This window comes from Talpa europaea, assembly GCF_964194135.1.
Source record: "Talpa europaea genome assembly, chromosome: 4".
Lineage (NCBI taxonomy): Eukaryota > Metazoa > Chordata > Mammalia > Eulipotyphla > Talpidae > Talpa > Talpa europaea.
The window spans coordinates 17205972-17221034 of NC_140070.1; the positions used below are offsets into that span (position 1 = coordinate 17205972).

Consider the following 15063-nt stretch of genomic DNA (forward strand, 5'->3'; position numbering starts at 1 on the left):
GGACAGAACCCAAGAAAATTACATGTGTTCTCTACCTTTGTGTTTTGGTCCACAATTTTCTTCAGGTTTTTCAACAGATGATTATTTGGTCCACCTTCTTTCTCATTAACATAAACGATCCTATCCAGATCAGGGAAGTTCCGATTCAGGTCTATTCCCTGGGCATTGCTTCGACCCACAAACCAGTCCTTCAGCTCGCCAGGCTAAACAAATCAAAGAGAAAAATCATCAGTTATTCATGATTGTTGTGTTAACTACTTAAGATTTTCATTAATGATTTTTAAGATCATTTATTGAGATTACTTATTTTAACAATAACCTCCCATAATGGTATTTTCACTATTTTACTGAAATAAGCATGAAGTAGTTAGATATTTTTAATAGATATTAAAAAATATATTTTCAAAGAGTAGTATTTTAAATGTTAATAATATTTAAAAGATACTTGTCATCAAATGACTAAAAAGTCCATGTATATTAAGTAGTCATAGATAATGTGTTTCAAAGCAAGTCACTATTAAAATATCCATTGCCTCTGTAAATCACAGTAATCCATTTTTTATATATCCAGAACAAATCACTAAAAAACAATTAGAAACTGCAAATGAGCTTAGCATGAATCATGGTAATATATATAATGTATATATACATATCCTTATAGTCTTCATAAAAAACATAAGCACTATAAGAAAAGTTCTAGAGCTTTTCAAGTTGAGGAAATTCTGTTGAATTTTAAACCCTTCATTTCACAAAGGGTAATTTAACAAATTTCCAAGATACTCAGCTATTATTCCATAATGAAGATTTTCTTGACTATTAAATAACATCAAATTTTTGACATATAGATAAATCCCATATTTTTGAGGTTATGACAGCGCAAGAACCTTAAATTATGAGGTATATGACTGTTGAATACTAAAATGGAGGCATCTAGAGGGGGAGGCTAGGATGGAGAACACGGGGTAGGGACATGGTGGACTGTGGTGGAGTACTATGGGTACCTTGGTGGTGGGTGTGGGGTGGTGACACACCTGAAGAGAACTGATGCTATACCTCTGAATCATATACAATGTAGTAAGCCACTACTACATGAGTAAAAAAATTTTTTTAACTTAAATTACAGTCAAAAAGTCTACGACAGAAAATAGCATGATAATCTTTTGTCCGATCTATGTTGCAAATATAAATATCATCTTTAAAATTAAATAATTCCAGTACTAGTGTTTTTTCTCTCATAACTGAAGATCAAATTAGACTTATTTACAGAAATTCACTGTTTCTTACACTGTCAAACCACCTGGTAATTAGATCTTTTATTTTTAAGGTAAAAATGGACTTTTTAAAGTATATAGGCATATACTTTAATGTATTCCCATAAAATAAGAAAATTATTTCAAACTGTACAACACAGCAACAATGCCCTCCACCCCAAACAAGAAGAGATGTACCATATATCTTTGCTTAAAATGACACTACTGTCCAACTTCTCTAGCAGCTAAAATGTATTAAATTTAGTTTACAAAAAACCCTAGAAATTATGACTTCAAGTTTGAGCCTACTAGGGGAGGGGATGTTGGGGTGGGAAGAAAGTGAGCGGGGAGACCAATGGTCTAAGGTAAAAGACTGGGTGCTTTGATGGTGGGTGTGACGTGGTGGCCTAAATCATACAGTGTTGTGAATCTATTTTGCCTCATAAAAAAGTAAAAAATTAATTTTAGTTTAGAGGTAGGAGGGTTGGGTTTTTTGGGTTTTGTTTTTAATTTTATTCATCACGCATGACAAGGCTTAAACATCAGTGAAACCATTTATCAGGCAAAAAATAAAAACTTCCTTAGTCCCAGTAGAGGGCGCTATGACATCACCTCATTCAGCGGCTGGAAAAGCATTAAATCCTCCTCAATACATGGCAGTAGATAATTTTTCATAGTTATAGATTTTCAGAACGAAATGGACCTGTTCATAAATGTGGATGAATGAATATGATTTGTTTAACCACAAAAACATTCATTAAAATAAATTAACATTCATTTAATTAATTCAATTAAAAATTGAATTATTAACAAAAGTTCTCACATGTAATCTCTGCTGAAGAAACTCGCCCTTACCTTTTGAACTTTTTTCTTACCATCGAGTTGAACATCACTCATATTTTCCCCTGACCTGTCTGTAAAATTCATGTGAGTGCACTACTTATAAATGAGCAAACACACACAAAAAATGTGCAAACACACCAAATGGAGAAAGTGCTCCACGCACCTGAGATGCAGCCTTCTCGAAGCCATCCGGGTTCAGGGAGGGCATGATGTGGATCCGGGTGTTGTGGATCAGCTTGACAATTGTCTCGTTCCCCTTTTGGTATTCGTTGCACAGATACTGGGCCAAGAAAATGAGCAGTTCCCGGCCAACAGCCTCATTGCCATGCATGTTCCCGATGTATTTAAATTCCGGCTCACCTGGAAAATCCCAAAGAGAGAGTGTGGAGACTTTTCTAGCTTCAGAGAGAAGGCAAATGAGGTAGTGTCAAATAGATTGTGCATCTTCTAATTAATTACCCATAGTTGACGGCTTCTTTTCCTTCCAGAGGTGATATCTAAGATAATCTGCCTTAATCATCAAAACACTCTAAATGCCCCTTCTATTTCCCTGTCTCTCTCCCTAATTACCCACTTGCTATTGACTAAAATGTACCTGCCCCCGGCCATTCATACATTGAAGCCTTAACTCCTAAAGTTGTCTGTATTTAGGGCTGGGATCTTAGAAAAGGTAATTATGGTTAAATGAATTCATAAGTGCGCGGTCTAATCCAATAGAACTGGTGCCCTTATAAGAAAAGAAAAGACATACCCTCTCCCTCTCTCCCCACCCTCACCTTTTGACCTTCATGGAAGAACCCAGGAAGAAGGCCCACCAACCAGGAGAAATGTCATCGGAAACCAGCCCTGCTAGCACCTTGATCTTGGATTTTCAGGTTTCAGACTGCGAGCAAATTCATTTCTATTGTTTTTTTTTTTGTGTGTGTGTGTGTGTGTTTATACAAGCACTGGGTACAGTCAGAAGCACGGGAGGGTGAGAGAATTCACCAGAGCCAGAGCGGGGAGCAGAGCAGGCAGAAGGACCGAAGGACACTGCTGAGGGGAGCAGCGGGCGGCAGGAGAGGTCTGCGCGCCATGTGGGATCCTCCTCCTGTGGCTGGGGAGCAGCCGGGGATCGAACCGGCGCCGCAGAGGCCGCGGGCAGCTTCGCAACCCAGCGCTCAACCACTGCGCCACCGGGGAGGCCCATTTCTATTGTTTAAAATGACCCAACCAGTGGAGTTGGGTTATGGCACGCAGGGCAGAAAAACACCCACTCCACCCTCAATAACTAATAGTAATAACACACTGTGGGCCTCCTATCCGTCAGTCACTGAACTTGGGCTGTTCTCTTATTTAGTCCTCACCAAATGTCTACAAGTAGATTTTATCCATCTCTAATTGCCAATGAACAAACTGAGGTCCAGACTGCTGAAGAGGCCTGGCTACAGCTGCACAGCCCATGAAGCCAGGATACAAACGCTGATTTCATTTAGTTAGAAGTCTATGCCCTAAAGCATTGGCTTCAAGGCCAGACTGCATAAGTTCAAAGCCTAGCCCCAGTTTTCACTGGCTGGCCTTGAGCAAGCAAATTCATGTCTCTGGGACTCTGCTTCCTCATCTATCAAATGATACCACCGATTTTACCTCATTAGCTTATTATATGAGCTAATGGAAATATTGAGTATAAACGCTTAGAACGGTACAAGGCAGATAACAAGTGCTATGTTCTTGCTCTAAATACTAGTAATAATAATAATATATCCCATTATCCTGTCATTGTGACTTATCACATATCTATTCTAATTTTTTCTTTACAACAGTTCACTAAAATGTGAAAGACAGATATTTTTATTTTTATTCTATAAGTACAACCGAAAGAAAATTAAATTTTGCTGAAGGGCTCAGAACCCAAACATAAATCACACTGCCCATTTCTGCTGCTTTTCATTGAATTATAGAAGGAGTAATAAATTTGCAGAGAACAGCAGCTGTGATGTTAATGAATCCTGTTGTTCTGTTCCTTTCTATTTCACCCATCCCATAGGCCCAATTTCTCCTGGAAAGGATTCTCCCATATTTTTAAATCACTAGCACAGCTCTTCCCTGGTAAAAGAACAGAAGTTGAAATTACTTTTCTCCTGGAAATATGTTATCTAAATACCCTTTGCATGAGATTCCTGTGTGTGTGTGATTTAAAAGACTGTCAACCAGAGAAAACCATGTCCTTGTGTGACCTCTCAGCCTGAGTTTAAACTAATCTTAATCTAAGGATCAGATGGGAACAGGACCAGTGCTATTTATACTCCCTCACTTTTTGCTTTGAGTGAAAGTCTCTAATAAAACTACCCCTAGGGACCTGCCCAGAAGATAAGAAGTATTTTCTTTGCTTCTGATTTCAAACATCATCATGGCCTTTTTTCCTTTCTGTCAAACTAATGTGTTTCCATGCCTTTTACAGGATGTATTCATTTGGTTGAGGCAGGAGAAATGGTAGCATTCCATTCCAAAAGGAAATAGAGACCACGTAGCCAGAGGGTACTAGATGCCTGCCTCCCAAAGTTATTTGAGAAGTTTGCACTGTTGGATGCACCCTGTCCTGTTCCCTCACCCCAACATAGCTTTGAGTCTCCAATCACTTAAAAGAGCTTGAGTCACAGCCCAAAGAATAAAGTAAGCACTGTGAAATTTTCTATTACTCCTCTGAATTAAAAAAAAAAAGTCTTTAATCATTTAAAGTTTAAATAGCAAATTCATAGTCACTTAGCCAAATTTGCTCACCCTCCACTATGTTGTTTGGATACCACATTATATTTTGTTATTTAAATGTTCTGGGCTGGGAATTATTTCCTAGTTCTGCCACAGTCTGCACCACTCCCTATTGCTGCTTTATTTATTTATGTTTGCAAATCATGATTACCAAAGTCAGAAAACTTCCAATATGGTTTCACTTCTTCAATTATGTAGGCATTCTCTTTCTTAGGAACAAACATTCCTCAATATGTCTATTATATATGTAAGGAGATAGTAGTAATAATGACATTATGTATGGAAATGAAATCCAAAGCAGTTTTCAAGAACAAATTAGATCACGATAGTGCTATCACCAGAATGCAAGTGGCTGTGTTCTTTTAAACCTACTGACATGTCTTGTGAGACAAAGAAGAGCCACAGTTTAAGCACAGCATTTGTAGAATACATACATATATATATATATATATATATATATATATATATATATATATATATATGCAAACCTTGGCATTAGACACTATACGGACCCAAAAGCAAATAAATCAAGGAATGAAGGTCTGGAAGAGGACACAGATGTGCACAGAACAGTGTTCAGGAGTGAAGTAATGACAAAGGAATGTTGAATCCATAACCAAGCAGCTCCAAGGTCTAATGTGGATACTTCCATGGCCTCTCTGGTCTCATCCTGGCCCTCTTCCCTTCCAAAACCAGAGTGATCTTTCTAAACCCCATACTCATCTGGGCTCTCCCTAAAAATCCATCAGCTAGCTTTCAATTTGTTTTCACCATAAAGACCAAATTCTCTACAAGATCTTTAACCCCTGTGTGGTCTCGCTAACCCGTCTCTAGTCTCCTGAGGCGCCATCCTCCATCCACCCCCATCTTTCAACTATACTTCCTTCTACCACAGGACTCTTGCACATGATGCAATCTACTAACACATTTTTGCCTCACATCCTTCTGATACTGAATGAATATGGTTTTCCTAGTGTATCCTTAGCCTAAGTCTAGTTCCTTTGTTACTTTTAATACCTATGATGGTACTGATTTTAGCTCACTAGGTTATCACCCTCTGCCCAGCATAAAGAGACACGGTAAGCACACAACAAATAGAAATTAAATAAATTCATGAATAAATGAATAGATGAATGGTCTTCCTTCAAAATCTCCTCCCAGGCCCTCCCTGGTGGCACAAGGGGTGAAGCACCATGCTATGAAGCAATCTGCAGCCTCTGCAGCAGGAGTTCAATCCCCAGCCGGCCAGGGAGCAACCCACATGGTGCAGCAGACCTCTCCTGTCTCGCCCACTGCTCCCATCAGCAGTGTCTTCAGTCAATCTGCCTGTTCTGTTCCCCACTCTGTCTCTGTGGAATCCTCTCACTCCCTGTATCTCTGGCCTGTACCCCAGTTCTTGTATGCATAAATAAATAAATCTTAAAAAAATAAAAATAATAATAAAATCTCCTCCCAGCAGATAACTGACAACAAAGCATGTCCAGGACATGGCAGTGCAGCAGCACCCAGAAGGCCTTCCTGAAGCAGTGAATGGAATGAATGAATGAATGAATGAATAGCTGAAAGGCACATCAATGGCAAGCAGTCCAAGGAACATTTAGAGGCCTCCGGGCTTGCTGCTGTAGCCAATTCGGCAGGAAAAGAAACACTTCTTTGGGAATGAAGGCGCAGTGTTGTGAACAGCTGACAGCTGACTTCCCAAGAAGAAGATTAATGTCCTTGGTCACTTGAGAACCACAAAACCTCTCCAGCAAGCAGCTCCCTAAGGCTATTTTTGTTTTAAAGTCTTAACAAAGGCTTCTGAAGAAACCTTGTATTCAGAATCCTTAATCCAGAAAGAGGGATAAAACTAGAAACTAGGATAACCCTCTGTGTCAAGTGCAACTTCTATTTATTTAAAGACGGGATAGATTTTCACCATCACTTAGTTTCTTTTCTCTGATTCTAGAGGAGTTTACCACAGGCTATTAAATGGATGACATACGCATTTCTGTTTACCGTGTCTGCAGAGAACATATTCCAGGCTTAACTAGTACGTCACTCCTTGTGGATTCAGTTGGTAATGTACGTATTAGCCTGACCTTAGCTCATCTCTCTCCTAGCAACGGGGAGAAAAGGCAGCAAGAACAATTCTCAGTGCACTTAGGGATGGTTGTTTTTACATTCATCTTATGTTGCTCATTCACTCACTAATTCATTTTCCATTTTTCTCAGCATTGACTCTCAAGTTCCTAATTCTGCAACCGGAGAATTATTGTATTTGCAAGACTGGATGGTATCAGCTCAGAAAGTTACATCCATTTTTTCCACAATTTCATGTCACTAGCTGTTTTCCAGTTACCTCACAAGGCACAGCATCATCTACGAAGCCATCACTTAAAAAGAATTAGCTCACGAAACAAACCAGCCTCCTCCTCAGGGGCTGAGTTCCTGTCCTGTCACCTGTATCCTAATACAGTTCATGTACCTGAATGAGTCTGTGTGCTCATCAGAACAAAACAATAACTTATATTTAAAAAAAAATAATAATAGGATCCAGGGTTCTACTGGAATCAGAAATAAACAAATTCCAAACAAGAACAGCAAATGATTTTTTTTTTTTTAGGCATGTTTTATTTATTTATTTATTTGTTTGTTTGTTTGTTTTGTTTATACAAGCACTGGGTACAGTTAGAAGCACGGGAGGGTGAGAGAATTCACCAGAGCCAGAGTGGGGAGCAGAACAAGCAGACTGACGAAGTACACTGCTGAGGGGAGCAGGAGAGGTCTGCGCGCCATGCGGGACCCTCTTCCGGTGGCCGGGGAGCAACCGGGGATGGAACCAGTGCTGCAGAGGCTGCGGGCAGCTTTGCAACCCAGCGCTCAACTGCTGCGCCACCAGGGAGGCCCAGCAAATGATTTTTAACTCCAAATTTGTAATCCTGAATTTGTTCCAACTGTATATGTATCAGTATCAAGGGAGGGAAGGGGGTTAGGAAAATAAAAGGGAAAGGAGAAATTTCCATTGCTTCAAAAATAAAAGGTAAGTATTTTACACTCCAGAAGCCCCCAGCCCCTAGGTTTATCAAGCTGGTGAAGGATGAAGTTGTGGGAGACTGGTAAAGCTCCCAAATGGGTAAGAATTAATGGTCTCAAAGTGACTAGAGAGCTCCTTACCCACATAAGAACATTTATTTTCACCCTTTGAATTTGACCCACTGGTGAGTCTTCCTGCATCTAATACTTTTGGCTCTTAGAAATAGCTGCCAGGGTCCTCTCTGGTGGTGCAAGGGGTTTAGTACTGCACTTTGAAGCTATCTGCAGCCTCTGCAGCTCAAGTTCGATCGAAGGCCAGGTTGCTGACCCACATGGCACAGCAGACCTCTCCTGTCTCACCCGCTGCTCCCCTCAACAGTGTATTTCAGCGGATTGGCCTGTTCTGTTCCCCACTCTGTCTCTGGTGAATTCTCTCACCCACTGCACCTCTGGCCTGTGCCCCAGTTCTTGTATTGATCAGTTAACTTTTAAGACCTTCTTCATATCTTAGAAGTAATTATTCAATGACCGATACAGAAGGAAGCAGCAAAGGGAAAATATATAATGGAAATGAAAAAAAAAAAACAAATGTGAAAGCAGTTTGTAAAGCATGAAAATCTATGTTAAGAAGTGTAGCACTGAGATGAAGCTGTTCTTACTCCAGCCTCAAATTATTGTCAAAATATAAGTACATGGGCCTCCCCGGTGGTACAACGGGTTGAGTGCCATGCTGTCCACAGCCTCCGCAGCACCGGTTCGATCCCGGCCTACCAGGGAGAATACCACATGGTGAGGCAGACTTCTTCTGTCTCGCCCGCTGCTCCCCTCAGCAGTGCCCTCAGTCCGTCTGCCTGTTCTGCTCCCCTCTCTGTCTCTGGTGAATCCGCTCACCCTCCCGTGACTCTGGCCTGAACCCCAGCTCTTGTATAAATAAAAATAAATCTTTAAAAAAATATATAAGTCCACTCATGCATCTGAAAGACATACATTACCTGATGTCATAACTCTTAGAGTCAGTGACAATTTCAAAATACACGTTTCTGGCAAATGTAAAGCAACAGCAAGTTGGTATTGCAAATCCTCCAAAGTGCTGTTTGAACAAGTGGATGAAATCCTAGACTGGCAAGCTCTGTCCCAACATCATGTCCAAACAATGTGGGCATCGGTGCCATGTTAGACAAAAGGCATTAGGTCATGACTAGTGATTGTCTCACAATTTCCTGAAAAAAAAGAAAAAAAAAACACCAAAGACCTGCAAGGGCAGTGTGTCCAGGCGTTGCCCAACTCAGATCAATCTATGATACTGCTCTCCTCCTCTTCTCATGGGTTTACCCTTTAAATCTCTCCGTCTAAGTCCCTTCTCCAGGCAAATGTTCCTTTCCAGCACTGGTCCCCTCTAGCATGAGCCATTAATCAAATCTTGCCTGAATCAACTATACCTAGGGCTCTCTGTGAAATCCCTCCCTAGACAGCAAAAGACCCACGCTTTTGGGTCAGGGAGTGTAACAGTAACATTTTACACTCATTGCTGAGTAACTGAAATCATCCCAAATAAAGCTCCATTTCTCAAAGATTTGGTAAAATATGTATATGATCAATGACCTTAAGAAGATCACAAACAACTATACACACAGCACCATCACTGCACTGATTTGACTTACAAATGGCTGCACAAACAAGCTGGAAACATCTTTGGAACAGATAGGCCTTATAATCAATGTTCTTCCTCCCTCAGTGGTAAACCAGGGGTTAAGACATTAGTGCGACTAATTGTTTCCACTTGCTTGACATTCTAACCTATTATAGCCAGTAAATCATTCTTGCAGAAACCAAACCCTGAAAGTTTCCTAGAACTTGTCAGTAAGAGCATCATTAATTGGCTTGTGTTTTTGCACACTTTAGCAGTTTAAAATGCTGAGCATTTTCCTAAAAGAAATGAAAATCTCTAGGGATCAAATTAACAATGCAAGAGGGTGGGTATGTTATAAAAACAGATTTCTACGGAAGAGATGAAAAGAAAAGAAAAGAAGGGAGGAAAAGAAATCAAGAAGAGGCAAAACAATTTTAAAAAGTTGCAAAAGAAATAACAGAATATTAAAGAGTATGTTATTTCCCCTTACTTCTTCCTTCAGTCATATTTTAAAAATAACATACTGAAAATAAAATCTTACTTCACTTGATTTTTAATAGGCAACTATAATAGACTACATTAAAGAATTATTCTGCAGAGCTGCATTACAGAACTACTTTTGAAAATATTAATTATGTATTAGCCATTACATATAATTTTAAAGTTCTACTATATATAATATCAAGGATGTTTCTATTAAGATCTTATTTGGGCCTCCCTGGTGGCGCAAGGGGTTAAGCACCAAACTATGAAGCAATCCGCAGCCTCTGCAGCATGAGTTTGATCCCCAGCAGGCCAGGGAGCAACCCACATGGCGCAGCAGACCTTTCCTGACTCGCCCACTGCTCCCCTCAGCAGTGTACTTTGTTCCATCTGCCTGTTCTGTTCCCCACTCTGTCTCTGGTGAATCCTCTCACCCCCTGCATCTCTGGCCTGCACCCCAGCTCTTGGATGCATAAATAAATAAAATCTTTAAAAAAAATAAGATCCTAATTGAAGAAAGAGAGGTAAACAAAAGATCAGAAGACATTTATAGTCTTACAAGTCCATTAAACAATGTCACAGCTCCCATTATTAACAAGTACATACAATTTTCGAAAATTAAAATATTTATTTTCACACAAGTATGCTAGAAACTTTTTAGAAATATCCATAATATGATGTTCTGTTAACAACCAGCTCTGGTCTATAGCATTTGCAAATTTTCATGGTGTAAATATTTCACCATGGCCAATATGGAACTAGCACTATGAGGTCAACTGACTCACAAATTCCCTGAAAATGAAAAATAGGCCTCATAAGCCAGCCCAGCAAGCACTGCATATGGAGAGCAATTATTGGCGATAGTTTCCAGTTTCCTCACGTGTTCTCCAGGAAGGGAAGCTAGAATCTAAGAAATCTGAAGGCTTTCAAACACATTATAAGAAATATAATCAGACTATCCTCTACCCTACCACTTTCCTTATATTTAATATTATGCAGGAAAAATTAAAATAATTAGTTTGGGTGCTTTCTTGCATTAAGAGAAGGCTATTTTCCAAAGCACTATACCATTATTCGTTAAGTCAGGGGGAAATTTAGGAAAGTAAAGATGAGTAAGGGTATTTTTTTTGCTATAATTGATTATTCTAGCAGCTTACTGGTTCACTGGATTATATGCAGGCTTTGCTCTAAAATTAGTCATAATAAATCAATAAAAAAATTGTACTTTAGCCTATTAAATAGTTTTTCTAAAACGCTTATCAACCATTGTTAACAGGTATTCAAAACTGCTGTTCTTAGGGCCTCCCCGGTGGCGCAGCGGTTGAGCCCTGGGTTGCGAAGCTGCCTGCGGCCTCTGCGGTGCCGGTTCGATCCCCAGCTGCTCCCCGGCCACCGGAGGAGGGTCCCACATGGCGCGCAGACCTCTCCTGCCGCCCGCTGCTCCCCTCAGCAGTGTACTTCGGTCCTTCTGCCTACTCTGCTCCCCGCTCTGGCTCTGGTGAATTCTCTCACCCTCCCGCGCTTCTGACTGTACCCAGTGCTTGTATAAACAAAACAAACAAACAACCAAATAAATAAATAAAACATGCCTCTATAAAAAAAAGAAGAACAAAACTGCTGTTCTTATAGTCTTGACCTACAAGATTATCTTACCAATCAGAAACGCAATGTACTTGGGCCTCCCTGGTGGCACAGGGGGTTGGGACGCAGCCTGTGAAGCTGGTCACAGCTGCTGCAGCATGGGTTCAATCCCTGGCCAGGGAGCTACCCACATGGCAGCAGCGGACCTCTCCTGGCTTGCCCGCTGCTCCCCTCAGCAGTGTGTTTCAGTCAGTCTGCCTGTTCTGTTCCCCGCTATGTCAATGGTGGGTGCTCTCACCCCCCACACACACCTCTGGCCTGTACCCTAGTTCTTGTGTGCATAGATAGATAAATCTTTTAAAAAAAATTAAAAAATTTAAAAAAAATCAATATACCTTCTGTGCATGCTCATAGAAAGTCACAATTTTAAAAATCACAGAAATTAGTTATTTAAAACTAGTAATGTGAAGTTCTTTATTATTATTATCATCTCAGGAGATAGTGTCAACAAAAGTCTTAGTTTCAGGGAAATCTCTGACTTATTTAAAAAACATCATGAGGGGTCGGGTGAAGGCAGGAGTAAAGTGGGGAAGGGTTCAGTGGACGATGGAGAGGATTACGGGTGCTTTGGTGGTGGGTGTGGTGTGGCAACATGTATCTAAAGAGGTATAAACCCATATCTCTAAATCATATACAGTGCTGTAAACCAATGGCACCTCAATGAAATAAAAAGACCATCATGAACACAGAAATTTCAATCCATAAATCCAAAAAACAGAGACTGATCTGTAATTTTTCTGTAGATATTAATTATCAAGAAATTTCAATCCATAAATCCAAAAAACAGAGACTGATCTGTAATTTTTCTGTAGATATTAATTATCAAGATAGACAAAGGATCATTTTTTAAGTACAAAAGTTATGGGCTATATCAAGTGCTTACCAGAATGCATTTGTGGATTTATTTACTGAAGATAGATGGTTTGGTGACAGTAAAACCTCTTTCAAAAGTATTCATTTCTAGTTATTTTGAATAAACTTCTTGGAAGAGTCTACCATCTTTCACTAGTAATCTTATTAAAAAAATTTATATAAATTAATCTACGGGGATAAGAACAAAACAGTCACACAATCTGGCACTAAGAATAGGGAGAGAGAAAATACGAATGGACCTGGCTTATGACAAGTGATCATGATTTATTTGGGCCTTTGCTGACACGCTCATTAGTGTACTTGGCTGTGCTTTGTATGTCTGTTTTGGAAAATAATGTCCATAAGAAATTCAGGAGGAGACCCCATACCTCTAAAATAAAACAATGTTGAAAATGCATTACTTCAATTAAAAAAAAAGTTCATTTCATGACATCAGAAGTTCAGATTCAACATCACATTTCTGAAGGTTGAAGGTTATTCAAGTTTTTCTTTTTTCTTTTTATTTTCATTTTGGGGGATGTTGTTCCAAGTTTCTGAAGGTTGTTAAGTGGAGAAAGATTTGATTCATTCTGCAAAACTCCAAAGGACAAAAGTAGAATCGTGACTAGAAGGCACAGAGAGAAACAGCTGAAAAACAAACTTGCTTTCAGTTAAAGCTGTCAGGAGACTGAACAGCTTCTAGCAGTTATTAATCTCCCAAAAGGCAAAAAAGCATTTCAGCGATATGCTGTAGAGGTTGGACTAAATGATCTTCTAAACACCCTACAATTTCACAGTAAAAAAAGGTTTAACTAATATCCTTTCTTTGAAAAAGGATTGGGTATTCGAGCTTCTAAGCTTATCCTATGTAGCTACAGTTCTCAAGAAATATTAGTTGACAACACTGGTAGTAATCTGAAGCAAAGAGAAAATGGTAGAACTAAGACATGATTACAAAAAGGAATGGAAAAACACAACTCTATTCCACAACTCATCTCTTTATGCCCATAAATGAACAGCACAGCCAGTTTCAAATGAATGAGAGGATGAGTAAACGTGATGTCATCAGAATCAGTGTGGGTGGACAATGTCAAACAATGGCAGCAAATCTGGAGAAACTTCAGTTTGCTAATGAACAGATAAAGTGACAGCAACATTAACCACCTAAAACAAAAACAGCAATATAAAAGCTTACTTGAACAATCTCTTCCCAGAACCAACGTGAACTCCAAAAAATTCCTCTGAGGAAGCTGCTCTCTCTCAAGTCAAATTGATTTGCAAAATATCTTCAGGATGTTATTTTTTCAACATCATAACTAAAGACTTGCAACGCTGAACACATGCCAGTCTCAGAAGCAGTAGGCAATGCAATAGAATCTTTTAAAGGAGATAAGGGAGCCAAATGGAGCTCTCTGGATCTTTCTGCAGGTCTCAGCATTATAGAAAGCCAGGATTGAGCTTGTGAAGATTCTCCCATGGGAGCATTGAGTTGACTCTAGGTCTCCTTCCAAGAGATTACACCCCACAGCAGGCTTGAACATCCTCTTTTGTTCAAAAATTTTTTAAAAAAATTGCACTGGCTTATAACACCATAGCTCAGGGTCATTTGTGGATTTCTTATACACACAGATTTCTGAGCTTCATTCTAAAAGATCATATTCCAAAAGGGATGGCAGCCTGAACATCTGTATTCTCTAAAGGATCTAGAGGTGATTCTGATGTCCTTCCAGGACTAAGAAGGAAAGATTAAGAGGTAAGCACAGGGAAAATCTAGTTATGGGGAGCAGTTCAATGATGCCAGTGTGTAGGTGGGACTTTCAGGGGCCTCCAGGAATTCTGATCGTACACTGAGTAGAATAATGACTTTTGACAATGTATGGGTTATGGACTTTTTAAAAATTTGATCTCAATAAAACTACGAATTTTCTCCCCTCACACTTGAAAAAAAAACCATGAAAGTATGCAAAGACTTTACAAAACTTAAGAAATATTATAACTAGCACTAATAAGTCAGAATGAGGGAAAAGGGAAATCACAACCACCATAAATATAAGCATACCTCATGTGTGTACACAGATTTCTTTTCTGATCCCAAGTACACTCACTTGTCCATCCTTAGTGAAAATGGAACACAGCAGCGTGACAATAAAGCACTCTTAAAAAAAAAAATTTGAGGGAGTGTGGAGCATGGACTTGGACTTGAATTTCAGCTCTAAGATTGTATACCTAAGCTTGAACAACTAACCCCTTACCTTAGACTCCGTATTCTTTTCTGTAAATTGGCTTACTAATTCAATTATGAGTTACTGAAAGGATTAAATAAGTATATAAATAAGACATTGCACACCATGTCCAACAACTAACTAGTAGGCAACCAATAAATGGAAATATTGCCCACGAGTCCCACTGTTAGCATAATAGAAACCATCTTCCCGATTTGAGACCATAGAAACTCCAACAGGAATAGCTGGGGCCCCTGAATCTTCCAAAGGGCTATGGAGATGTGGTTCCTTGGGGGCAGTTTGAATTTCAACCCAGAGTCACAGTTAAGATTCTGGGTCAAAGTCAAGAGCATACCTTGAAGATTGTGTTTTTAAAACA

The 15063-nt window shown here is 39.5% G+C and overlaps 1 protein-coding gene across 1 annotated transcript in view; it reads right to left on the bottom strand.

Moving 5' to 3' along the window:
- CPE (carboxypeptidase E) overlaps positions 1 to 15063 on the bottom strand; it is a gene marked incomplete at both ends in the record, with an annotated part of 89288 nt that overhangs the window by 19705 nt on the left and 54520 nt on the right. Inside the window, 2 exons of the mRNA XM_084232811.1 lie at positions 36 to 203; positions 2257 to 2453. Coding sequence (XP_084088937.1) covers positions 36 to 203; positions 2257 to 2453 — 365 coding nt within the window. The remainder of the gene's footprint in view (positions 1 to 35; positions 204 to 2256; positions 2454 to 15063) is intronic.